Source organism: Euleptes europaea, chromosome 7 (genome assembly GCF_029931775.1).
Source record: "Euleptes europaea isolate rEulEur1 chromosome 7, rEulEur1.hap1, whole genome shotgun sequence".
Taxonomy (NCBI): Eukaryota; Metazoa; Chordata; class Lepidosauria; order Squamata; family Sphaerodactylidae; genus Euleptes; species Euleptes europaea.
The window spans coordinates 26,823,987-26,837,155 of record NC_079318.1 but is presented as its reverse complement, the minus strand read 5'-3'; the positions used below and the strand labels follow the sequence as shown (position 1 = coordinate 26,837,155).

The following is a 13,169-nucleotide window of genomic DNA, read 5'->3' as shown; positions in this document are numbered from 1 at the left end:
ATATATTAACTTTTCCATGTTTTTGTGAAATAAAGACTTGTGATGGAAGTTTCTTTCATTCTGTAGCTATTGTAATAGGCAGAGGAAGACTGATAACGGTGGACTGCATCCTATCATTTGGTTCATCGGTGTCCACTCTTGCATTAGAGGAAGACAGTCAACAAAGAACGAAATGGTGGGATGCAACACATTATCCCTAATGGAATACTGATGTCCTTGTAATATAGTGCAACCTGTCAAACATACATCTAATGGCTTTGTAATACTTTCCATAATGTACTTTAAAAAAGGTGAGAGCCTGGTGAAAGTAAGAGTTCTTCAAAATCTTCCAATCCTTCAGTTATAAAATAATCAAGAGTCAGGTTCATAAGAGAGAATGCCTACTGATTTGTGTAATCTGAGCAAAGCTGATATTCCATATTGATAATGATTAGTTTACATTAGTCATATACAAGCTTTGTATATGTATACTTTGTAGTGGTTTAGCTGTAATATTTAGACTTATTGCTGTGGGTAGGTACAGAGAGTTTAAGTGAGTGATTTACTACTGTCTTTTTACTGATCAACAGATTTGTTACTTTCCCAGTCAGTGCAAACAGAACATGCTTCATGGCTACCAGCTTCTGACATCCAGCAGTCGAATATCCCCATAGATTTCCAATACATTAATCTTGCCCAGTTGTTTGAACCGATGCTTATACTCCAGAGTATGCACACCATTCACAGCAACTTTGTAGTGAAGAGCATCGCAGAATATTATCAGCTGAAAGTTAAACAAACACTGGTCACCTTAGTCAAACAAAAAACATACTCAAGTTGTGGAGACGGTGTAGGGGGGGAAAGACTACAACCCATCCAGAAAACGAAGATGGCTCAAACTATGTTAACTTACAGAAAATTTTACAAACTAAAGAGGGAACTTGTTGATCACTTCCAGCAAGCTTTTTGTAATCCAAGCTCTTGCTGTAGCCTCAACAGAGCATTCATTCAGAATCCTAAAATCCCCCAGAACAGTTGGAAGCTGTGGCTCAGTGGTGGAGCATCTGCTGGGCATGCAGAAGGTCCCAGGTTCAATCCCTGGCATCTCCAGTTAAAGGGAGCAGGCCAGTAGGTGATGTGAAAGACCTCTGCCTGAGACCCTGGAGAGCTGCTGCTGGTCTGAGTAGACAATACTGACTTCAATGGACCAAGGGTCTGATTCAGTATAAGGCAACTTCATGTGTCCATGTGGGAATGAACAAGACTACAATTTTAATTCCTTTCATAAAGCATGTACTCTCAGATGTTTCTAGATGTGTTTTATCTGCACAGGTTTAAATTGGTATAGTACAATATCACTCAGTGGAGTGGACCCCATCACCCTCCACCTTAAGAGGCTCTTTGTCAACTGGAAGAGCCACTTAAGTTGGAGGAAGGCTTCAAACTTTGTTCAGTGGAGTAGTAACACAAGGGTAGGCTCCGCCCCACTGCTGCTAGCTAGTTCCCTGTGCTTTACAACAGAACCTTATAGGCAGCTGTACTAAGGCCAAAACTGACCCTGTTAAACCACACCCTCTGGGCTGTTTTATCAGCCCAAGAACGGGAAGTGGGCCATTTGCCATAAACAGCAATAATCCCCTGGTAATTTCCAATGAAAATGTTCGTCAGTAATCCAGATGTGATACCTTGGGAATCTGGATTTGCATTGCTTTGTTTGAGCAACAGCGACAATAAATTTTTACTGGAGAGGCCCAAGCAGGGGGACCAGTATAATTGTGGGGGAGGGGGACAATTTGGAAATCCTCCAGCCACAAGAGCCCCCCCCCCCTTGCAGGATCCTATAAGTTAGGGTCTTAAGCAGATAATCTGCCTTCCCCACTCCTCAACATTCCATGCCTCATGAAGCATATTCCGTTCTCAGTCTGGGGTTTTTAATTAATTTACTCTGTCGTTTGTATGCATACCTACAGAGTCCCCAAAATACATAAAAAGGCTCTGGCTTCTGTGGCTGTTCCAATTTTGTTGCTTTCATTATCGTAACGGGGCCAGCTGCTTTACTGTTAGGAAGATTTATCCTGTAACTGAAAAAGGACATCATGTGAATCTGATGGTTGGCTGTCACATTCCGTGCACTGCAACTACCTGCATGGGCCGGGAATGTGGCAGATGGTTTGTTCCTGCTTCTGCCCTCCTGCTATCTGTAGCACACACTGCCCCATGCTGCTCAGAAAGGGCATAATGCGTGATTTTACACAAGTTTTCCAATAACTACATAACAACACATTCTCCGTCCCATCCAAATGTAGTTAAAGTATGAATTGTTCAGTGGGCATGATCATCTGCAATAAATACATTGAGTAGATTGCCGGCCTTGTTTATTCAGTTACCTCAAAATACATTCCTGGACAGAAAGGGAAGTGGTCGATGCTCCTTTCTTCTTCTCCCCAACTGTCACACAGGTAGGAATTCCTTACAAAAGCTTTAGCTTTTATTCGGGGATTCAAATGCAGCGCAATATCTGATGTGTCACTGGGTTTAAGGTTGATAGAAAAGCTGCAAATAAAACATCGGTGTTAGAGGCGGCGTCTTACATCACATCCACAGTAACAGATTACAATTTCTGCAAAGCCCTGTCCCAAATATTTGCTACTATTCCTGGCATCAAAAGTATGGTGTATAGACGATATGACCCTGCGCCATGCAGCTCTGAAAGTACCCGTCAGCCTGAACCATTCTGAATTGTTTTTACCAGAATGAGTTAGAATTCAGCCTATGAAATTCTAAATGGAAAAGTGGAAGGGGCGCAACAAGTATACCCACAAGCCCTGAAACACAGTATTGAATACAGATTTTGAAGGAATATTTGTCTTCGAAACCTGCAGTCATAAGAGGAGATTAAATGTGTATGTATACGATAACACTGGAGACCTTTAGCCAAAGATAGCTCTATTGATCAAGATGAAATGCAGTTTCCCCCCCCTCCATTTCCATCACCTCTTCGGCCCCTCTGCCCCCAATTTTCCACCTTCTAAAGCTCTCTGGCTACTGCACCCCCTCTTGCCCAAAGCCCCCTCCCCATCATTAGGCCCTGTGAAAGATTCCCCCACCCCAGCATCCCTTTCACATTGGCACTTCCTTTATACACCTTCCCATAAACTTGGCTTTGACAGGCTGCAGCCTCTTTATATTAGATCCTTGTTTCTCAACCCCTTTGCTAACTTGGTCTCTTCTCTACAGTCTTTCAAAACATGCCTCTGATTGCTTCCCCCCACCCCTCCCTTCTTCCATGGCTCACCTCATTTCATTTCCAGGAGTTCAGCCTCCTGCCTGCCAAGGCTCTCCATCCCCACTCGTTACATTCTTAACCAAAAAGCCCTTTTTCTTCCCTTGTGAAAACGAAACCGCTTGCAAGTTTTACACTTCAGCAGTCAGCAAGTTGCAGAACATTCACAAAACATTGCAGTAAAACCACTGATGGCCAGGAAGGTGCTTGAAGTTTTATTGTGCAATGCTAAGCAGAGTTACACCCTTCTAAGCTCATTGACTTTAATGGCCTTAGAAGAGTGTAACTTTGCTTAGGATTTCACTGAGAGCGAATTTCGGACACACAAACAGCAATACATTAATCGAATGAGGTCAATTTACTGACCTATTTGGATTTTCATTAACTTCTCCTTTAATGACAATGGTTTGCCCAGGCGCAACAGCAGAATTAAGTCGTGCAACGTAAGGAACTACCTGAAAATACAATTGAATTCAGTTAACTTTACTCCACTTTAATGGTCTGCAATTCTGTGGGAATGCACGTACTGCTGAAAATTGCCAAATTTTATTCCCACCTTATTATTTATTCCCTTTTTTCAATCCCATGAGAATAAAGTTAAGTTTAGAAATACCTTGAACAACCCTTCCCACTTTTACCTATTCCTGAGCACGATTTAATTTTCTTAGGTTTGAAACAGTATTTGATGAGGTACTTTGTTAAGAGAAAATTCACACTTTACGTGACAACTGCTTTTGCCTCTGATAACACTGGTGGTTCCTTGTTGGAAGCCCCGATTGGTTTCCACCATTTTGCAGGGGGGTTGTGTCTTTCTGCAACTGAATAATACTAAAAAGAACTCTGGCCTAGTGAAACTCAGGAAACAAGTGGTTACCTTATCAGACCCTTATTTGAGCACATAAAGTTACTTATTAAACATCCACGTAGATATTTTCAGAGGGTAACCATGATGGGCTGCAGCAAAAGAGCTAGATCCGAGACCGGTAGCACCATAAAGATCAACAAGGTTTTCGGAGTATAAGCTTTTGAGAATCAAAGCTCCCTCTGTCAGATATCTTGTTGGTTTCCAAGGTGCTACTGGACTCAAATCTAAACATCCAGGTGCATGTTATCCTGCGCAATGTTGAGAAGTTAGCGGAAAGCAAAGGAATTCTTGCACCAGGCTTTCTCTGGATTGGGACCAACACTGGGCCTCCCATGCAGCAGGATCACAAGCGTCGTAACATCTCTGGCCAGCAAGGGTGGTCTTTTTCACTAAGGACCATTTCCTTTTAAGATTTCCAGTCCCAGAACACCTGCAACTGAGCATCAGATGGGTTCAAATACTTGTCTGCATGTATATATGGATAGTGTTGGGATATTAGCGCCTTGCATTAGAACACTGAGGTGCTATTCACACAGCCCAAATAATGCACTTCCAATCCACTTTCACTGCACCTTAACGATCGTTTGCAAGTGGATTTTGCCAGTTCACACAGTAAAATCCACCTTCAAAGTGCATTGAAAGTGGATTGAAAGTGCATCATTTGAGCTGTGTGAATAGCACCTGACTCTTGAACCTACTAGAGGGAGAGAGCAAAACTTTCTAGGAGGCGTCGCTGACAGTTTGAAAGCTGCTGTTTTGCTGTTACGTCGGTTTGTTCTCTCAAGACAGTCTGTCAGCTCTCTATCTTACTATACTGAGAATGTATATTTAAGTCAGTTCTTACACTGTTATACATGACTGTAAGAACGTAACTATGTTTTATGTAAGTTCAATTTAACTATGAAAGTAAATCTGAGTTTTATTTAACAGTTCTGGGATTCTGAAAAGAAAAAAAAGACTCACAAGTTCTATCACAGATTCAAACGAATATTGATTTTTCTAAAAAGATCCCAGACCAGAGAAATAAATCTTTCTCTTCTTCTTCAGGGAGTCCATGCCTGCTTGCCTGAATTGCATTACTCCTCCCAGGCTCCACACAGCCCATGAGAACAAAGCCAAAGTTGTGCGAGATAGATGGGACTATTAGCTTTATTAAGGGAGATGTGTGGACCTTTGATGTCAGAAAGTGTCAGATACAGGAAGTCCAGGAGAAAATCCCAGCACTTTGAAATCTACATCGCATATCTATATTTCAGACCTCTTAACATTTCATAGTGTTAACTGCAGCCATTTACTTGCTGTTCCTCTACAATTTTTAAGCATGTGTAAAAGACTCTCAGAAACAGAACTGTAAGAGATCTATTGTAGGCTAAGGCAGGAAAGCCTGTAGTTAGTAATGATTTATTTTACTAAGTTGCTTACAATTTCTAAGCTTTCAAAGCAGTTTACAATCCATACATTAGTGAGTATAAAGGATTGCCCGGCTGTACAGAACAGAGAGAGGAAGGATTCTTATGCGCCGCTGCAGCCAGTCTGAACAGGGCTGAGAAGCCACAAATCCACTGAGCTCTTTAAACTGATAGTCTGCCCCCTCTTTTTTTTAAGTAGGCAAGGGGGAAAAGTGAGCATTAAACCGAGCAGTTCTATCTGAGTACATGTATACTAAAAAAACACACACCCTTCCAGCATTATAAGCATGCATTCCCTTGATAACTTCTTGTATTATATTGCAAATGTGATTTACATTGTGTCTACATTCAGATATTACAACGAAGAGCAATTTGTCTGACAGGAATGAACACCTCCCGCTGCAACGCTCACACTTCTCTTCCACCTCTCAATGGTGCATAAAGCATGACTGAAGGCTCCTAAATTTGGGAAGACTTAAATCAAGCTCCAGGTTGCCATAATGTCTACAGGTGCCTGGGTAGATTGGAGTTTGTTCACCTCTCCAGCCCCCAACAATGTGATTCCAAACTCTAGTCGAATGCCAATTTGGAATCCCGCTTTGTGGGAGAGATACAAACTCCACTTTGACTGTGCATTAGGATGTCTCGGCAAACTGCAGTTCAATCGAATGTTTCCCAAACTCTGAAGCCTTTGATCATGGCCTCCCTCTGTATGTGACAGGAGGGGCAGGGTGAGGCAGATCTGAACGTGTGCAGGGCAAACTGCTTTGTTCATGCCTGGTATGGACAAACCTCTGTTAGTTGTGAAGTCTGAATACAGCCTCAGGAATATACTTACAAACTGTGATCCCCCAGGTACTGTGTCCTGTCAAAAAGGAAAAGAACACTTAGTTAGGTCAGGCAAATACCACCAGTGAACCTAGACAGTGAATGCGAATACATACATTTCCCACCTTTTCCTTGGTTGCCCCTAGCAAGGATGGCTGAGAGCCTTGCAAAGGCTGCAGAGAAAAGAGAGGTCAAGAGATGAACATTCATGGGATGGCTACAATCCCTGAGTACCACACTCTTAAAATTTCACAAGCTAACTGGAAGACTGATGGATTTTTAATTGCTTTCAAATAAAATTCTCAGGCTCATCACCAAGGCAGTGATGAGATAGTGCGGGAGTGAAAGCCAAGCTTCTTTGTGGGCTAAAGGACAAGTATGAAGCATCGTGGCAAATAAATCGGACAGTGGTATGACTGATGAATAGCAAAGACATTGGTCTCTTCTAATCTGTTAATTTAACATGGAAAAACAAGATGTCAAATTACTTCCCCAGAGCCAGGCACTTAAAAAAAAATCATTGAACTTTGGGTGTCTTTGTGAATAACAGGAGGCCATCCCTCTGACTTGCATTAACCTGTTTCAAACTGACAGTTTGCCATGGGCGCTTCCCCACTGAAAGTGCAAGTCACTGCTCCAGCCAAGATCTTCCCCTCCTCCTGATGTTTCTCTGAGACTCATTTTGTTCATAGTTGTGAACCAGCCCTTTGTGTCCCACTTCAGCCCATTATAACAAGTAAAAACAGGATTTCAAAAATAAGATGTAATTCTAAACTAATAGTAATTCTAAAACTAATAACAACTTACATTATTTGAAATAAATTCAATCATCTGGACTTCCACCTTTCCATATATTCCAAGAGTATTTATTTTTTCAAGGTCAATTCTATGCTTGTAGAGCAAGAAATGTTTTCCATTTACGGCAACCTGGGGTGGGGGGGAACCAACGCACACCAGAAATTTTACACTGCATTCTTTATTATGCTGATAATGTATTTAATCTGTTTATTTTCGGCCATGTTATTTTACTTTTTATTTTTACTTTTTCCTTCTATTTTTAATTAATGTTATATAGGTACCTGTGTTGCTTTGTTATTTTATGCTGGACAATGGCCATAACAATAAATTAGAATTACAAAATCACAGTGCATTAGCAAAAATGTGCTATTTAAACTTTGTACTTCTGCCATACTCAAAGACGTTTTGGGGACATGGCAGACTTTTTTTTAAACAGAAAATGTGGCAGTTTCTTTTTAAAAAAACAGTTCTGAAAATAAAGGCAAGCATTTCACAAAGATATTCTATTCAATCAAGGGTCCCAAGTATTTGGTCTGAGGGGGTGGGGGAGATGATTTGGAGTTATGGGTGCAATTGCACAACGGGTATATACATGAGAATTATTATTTCTACGACAGTAGAATTATTTCTACGACAGTAATAAATACAGAGCACAGCCCAAGTAAACAGACAAGTTTTGATAAAACTTAATAAAACATTATTAATAAAACATTTAGGAACTAGTATCACGTTAAATTTTTCTCTACTCGTACAAAAGCCACAGACAGAGAGGTCTGCCTCCTAGGTTGCCCTCTCTCTCTAGCAAATGTCTGTTCATTATGACATTGCTGCCTAAAATGTCTCCCCTGTTTACTGGACCGTATACATTAACAGAGTATATCCCAGTAGTTCTCAAAATTAAAGGTATGAGGAGGGCACTGGCAAGTCTGGCAAAGCCCCAGACACTCCTTGTGCTGCCCAGGGCATGCACCTGGGGCCAACAGACTGAATGCCAGCTCAGACTCACCTAGTTCCTTCCCAGGCTTTCTTGCAGGTTGAAGGCTATATTCCTGGTCTTCATTAGGTAAAGGTGGTTTATTAGGCAGACTGAGTTTACGGGGTGGTTTGCCAGTGCCTTCCCTAGTCATCTCCCCTTTACCCCCAGAAAGCTGGGTACTCATTTTACCGACCTCGGAAGGATGGAAGGCTGAGTCAACCTTGAGCCGGCTACCTGAAACTGACTTCCGTCGGGATCGAACTCAGGTCATGAGCAGAGCTGGGACTGCAGTACTGCAGTTTACCACTCTGTGCCAAGGGGCTCCTTGGTTTTCATTATCAGTGGCAAAAAGCCATGGAAGAGCCATCTACAAGGTTTTAGAACTCTATCCCTCATGAACCACACATTTTATTCTTATCAACAGTGCAATAGTTACACCAAATTAACCCTCAGTGCATGTAAAGAACCCTAATACAGAGATACACCAGTTGTTTGAAAAGGTACAAAAGTCACACTGATTTCAATGGGAGAATTAAGCCTTGCTTAATCACACCCCAATGGGTGTGACCCAGTGCTTAACTTTGGTCCGGATCACACCCATTGGGTCTGAAGGCATGACAGACCGCTTAACCCATTCATCAACCCCAAACAGCTCACCTGGAATTTATCGAGCAGAACCATAAAAACAATCTCAAATGACTTTCCTTTTTCAAAAGGCATCGCGTAGGTGATCTCTTCCAAGCCCCACCTTTCTTCCTGCAGGGTATTGCAAACAACGCAACCAGATCTTTTAAACCGGGGGTTGAAATGAAAGGCGATGTCAGCACGAGGTTTCACACTGTTCCCACACTGGAAGTCCATCTGGAACCTTGCGGGAAACCAAAACAGACTGGTCTATTCAGCTCTTTGGGCAAGAGCGGTAAAACAATTCCAACCATCCACGGAAGGCATGGGCAACTTTATGACTGCTTCCCATGCTTGCTCCAGGTTTCATATCTGATTATGTAACGCCAAAATTTTGGTAAAGATCAATAGGAGGCCCCAGGCCTTTGCCTGCCTCAAGAGGATAATGTCATTGCTCGGGCAGTCTGACCACCCGCACCTGAAAATACGCAGTGGCTAGATTAAACCTAAACTCTACTGCTTCCACTCCTGAAGAGGAAAAGGACTGGTACAATCCAGAACAACAGTAACAAAAAGGATCTCCACAGTCTATACATTGTCCCTAACAGAGATCTAATTAGTTGTTATTAAAAGAATATGTGCTCGTCCAAGCTACAGCAATTCCAGAACAACCACTACAACAAAACACATTTTCAGAAATCTGGTCAACATTTCCAAACACACAGATCTCCATGCCATGTAAGTCAGAGCTCTTATATATCTTCTTGTATATCACTATCTTCATGTTCACATGCTCAGTAGAAATTAGAATGGAATGATCCCCCTTGAAAGATAAAACCAATTGCTCTTCCTAAGGGGTTACCGCACTTTGTATTCCCAGCGATGTATTAAGAGTTTGAAAACGTTATAAAAAACATCGCTTTAAAAGGGTTTTTGGATACCACGGCTTATAAATGGTTGGAAGCCATCTTCACAGCTAAAGGGGCCAAACAAAGTGCGAACAGTATTTTTTTATAACATTTTCAAACTCTTAATACATCAAAATATTCTCGAAGGCTTTCACAGTCAGAGTTCATTGGTTCTTGTAGGTTATCCGGGCTGTGTAACCGTGGTCTTGGAATTTTCTTTCCTGACGTTTCGCCAGCAACTGTGGCAGGCATCTTCAGAGGATTAACACTGAAGGACAGTGCCTCTCAGTGTCTTAATACATTGCTGGGAATACAAGGGCGGTAACCCCTCTAGTCATAAGCATTAGAAATAAAGGCTGGGGACTGATTTCGCACGAGGGCTATTTTCCATCACAGAGCCTGGGGTTTTGTGCAGTGGCAAATCAAGTATAAACGTTTCCCAAATGTCTTCATTCCCAAATGTCAAGACACAACGCAGTGCCTGTAAAAGCATCTCAAGCCAAATCAAACATGCACACCTGTTATTTCTTTGCCGGCTCGCCCACAACATCCACCACAAGATTACTCTCTAGAAATATCTTATTTTACCCTTACCTATCTGAATCTTCTGGAACAAACCCATGCACTACCACCAGCTCTAAGGGCTGAAGGCCACCAAGGATAGTCCCAATATATGGAACAACCTATGAAGGAAAAGGGGAGAAAAGTTACAGTGCCTCGCGCATCAGGGGAAAGTATTTATTTGTATGCTTAACCTTTCACATATTTTATTAACCAGAGGAAACAGGTTTAAATTGCAAGAAGCAAAGTTTGGGAGAAGGACCTCTCTCATCATGAAGCCCAAGCTGCCAATTTTGTTAGTTCAAAGGAACTCTCAGTCAAGAAGGCCTGAAAGACCACGTATGTGTGGGAGTGTGCTGCCTACAGTCCTAAAGCGTCCAGACTGACTTCACGGGTGACTGAGGATGCACATTCCAGAACTGCAACGGTTCCCTGACCTCATGCGTTCATGCAGAGTGTGTGCGTATCTTCCCTGAAGTCAGCCCCATCTACCTCCTTTCCCAGCCTCTTCTTTCTATAAGTTATTCTTGTGCGGGGAGGACAGCCCAAACCTTTGCATGAACATGGTGACATGTCAGAGAAGTCACATTTGTTCCAGCATGCGGATCTTATTTGAGGTGCTCCCAGACTGGTCTATGGGAAGAGGAACGAGCATGCTCTTTGCCCAACTACCACTGCTAAGGCAGTCAACAGGAGCCCAAGGAGTATTGGACTTCTGTCGTGGCTCTCCAGCACGGATATCAGGCAGAGGTTCTACTGGTAAAAGCCCACCCTACTGAGTCTGGAAACAACTTTATTCAAATAAACAAAAAGAAGAGTTGGTTTTTATACCCTGCTTTTCTCTACCTTTTTAAGGAGACTCAAAGCTGCTTACAATCGCCTTCCCCTCCCCACGACAGACACCTTGTGAGGTTGGTGGGGCTGAGAGAGTTCAGAAAGAACTGTGACTAGCCCAAGGTCACCCAGCTGGCTTCATGCGGAGGAACCAACCCGGTTCAGCAGAGTAGAGTCCGCCGCTCATGTGGAGGAGCGGGGAATCAAATCCGGTTCTCCAGCTTAGAGTCCGCTGCTCGTAACCACTACACCACACCAGCTCTCACCTTCCCTGCCCCACACCTTTCCTGCCCCACCCCCAGCATCCTGTATGCATTTCCTTTTAAAATAGCTAGCATACCCCTTCCTGTTTTTGTGAACTGACTCTCTGAAGAACAAGTCCCTGGTAACGACCTGCATGGGGTATGCACACCAGTATTCGTGCACTGGTATAACATTGGGTCAAGAACCGGCACACTGCTCCCGCTACAAGGGATCAGGGCCTAGAGCAGTCCTCAGTGGTGTTTGTGCCAATCAATATGGCCAGCCTGCAGCACTGTTCCTCTCTTCCTCTTCAAACCCACAAACAACTCTTGGCTTCAGGACCCCTCATGGTTGCTCCTTTCTAAGCCCCTCCACTTGATTCCCATTTCATCCCAACTTGGTTTATAGCAGGAATCTTTTAAGCCTGACCAAAAGCCCTGTTGCTCCCATAATCGTCAGAGGTAGCAGCAAGAGTTTACCCCATAGGTGTATTTACAAACAGGAATGGCTTTTCATATACACTGGCACACACTCATAGTACAGATGCAGTCTATTTCTGCTCAATATATTGCCAAACAGAGACCAAAACACTTATTTTATACCTAATTTTACTATTTATTTGTTTATAAACTATACGTTGCCTCTCCTGGAAACCTGCCGAAGGTGGCTCCCAAAGTAAAACATGATACAGTCATAAAAACTGCAAAAGATCATTAAAATTAACCACTAAAAAGCCAGCCACAGCATCAAAACAGCAGCCGAAAATGATCCTTGTACAACAGTCCTCAGCCTAGAAACAGACTGTAAAAACCATTTCAAAAAATCGAGCCCCTTACCAAAAAACTTGTGTGGGGGTGTGGGCTGACACAAGAAAGAGAGTTGGGTAGGTCCCAGATAAGCCTCAAGGGGGAGGGCGTTCCACAGGTGAGGTGCCCCCACTGAAAAGGTACTGCTAGATAGAAGCAAAGGTCGCAAGCAAACTAGAAAGATCAGAATGACCTGCAAACTGAAAGACACGGTAGTCATTCTGATTTTCGACAAAGTTATCACTTCATGAATCTCACATGTCTGAGCGCATTCTTAAGATAACATCTATTGGTAAAGTCTATTGGTGTCTACAAGGAACAAAATGATCAAGAGATAGTTACCGGGTTGTTTATTGTCTTCTGCATCTTGTCCAAGGAGATCATCTTCTTCTGTTATCTTTAAGGTCTTCTGGTTCCCTATGACTAACAACATGGGCCTTTGTAATAATAATGCAAACAACCCCTGAAAAACCAGAGAGCTAAACTCTAGCTGAAATTATAGATAAGAGAGATAGCTAAGCCTGGCTAAACCCCTTTGGCAAACTCTTTTGCTCACATCAAAAGACCCATTTTCTTCAATGTTATAAAATATAAGTGCAAACAATTTGCATCATCTTCTTAACAGGGAAAGTCGTTGCTAACTGTGCCTCCAATTTAGTTCCGGATTTTATTGCCTGGGTGAGGGCTGGTGTAGCACAGCAGTTAAGAGACTGAGCTATGAATCGTGGACTTCACAGGTAGACTTCCACAAGCCCTACTCTCTCAGCCTCAGCACCTACTCTCCCCTCCCACCTCTGCAAATACAGGAAAAAAAGATTTACCTACCTAGCAGAGCGCTTGTAAGGAGAATAACACCTACCCAGAGCATTCTGAACACTTGAAAGCACTATACAAATGCTATGCATCATGTTACATACATAGCATACATAGTAAAATATTGTGAAAATAATAAAAATTTTATGGGGAAAAAATGCTATGCATCATTATTAGCAAAGACTCGTAAGAGCTGCCTTGCTGGAACAGGGATCATTAAATTCCACTTGGAAGTATGACAT

The 13,169-nt window shown here is 42.5% G+C and overlaps 1 protein-coding gene across 1 annotated transcript; it reads right to left on the bottom strand.

Annotated features, from left to right (window-relative positions):
• Positions 1–592: 592 nt before the first annotated feature.
• On the bottom strand, positions 593–12,498 carry LGALS8 (galectin 8). Its single transcript, XM_056852790.1, has 9 exons — positions 12,457–12,498; positions 10,265–10,353; positions 8,796–9,006; positions 7,172–7,291; positions 6,481–6,537; positions 6,375–6,401; positions 3,629–3,717; positions 2,367–2,532; positions 593–763 (listed from the first exon to the last, which is right to left on the bottom strand). The coding sequence occupies exons 1-9, from the start codon at positions 12,496–12,498 to the stop codon at positions 614–616; spliced, it is 951 nt and encodes a 316-aa protein (XP_056708768.1). The 3' UTR covers positions 593–613.
• Positions 12,499–13,169: the final 671 nt, after the last annotated feature.

Excerpts from the sequence above, each read along its gene's own strand:
- LGALS8 (XM_056852790.1), bottom strand. The coding sequence starts at position 12,498 with ATGATCTCCTTGGACAAGATGCAGAAGACAATAAACAACCCG. Across the intron at positions 7,292-8,795 it reads TTCTGCTCGATAAATTCCAG|GTTGCCGTAAATGGAAAACA; the intron begins GTGAGCTGTTTG and ends CCCCCACCCCAG. Across the intron at positions 764-2,366 it reads GTCCAGGAATGTATTTTGAG|CTGATAATATTCTGCGATGC; the intron begins GTAACTGAATAA and ends TTTAACTTTCAG.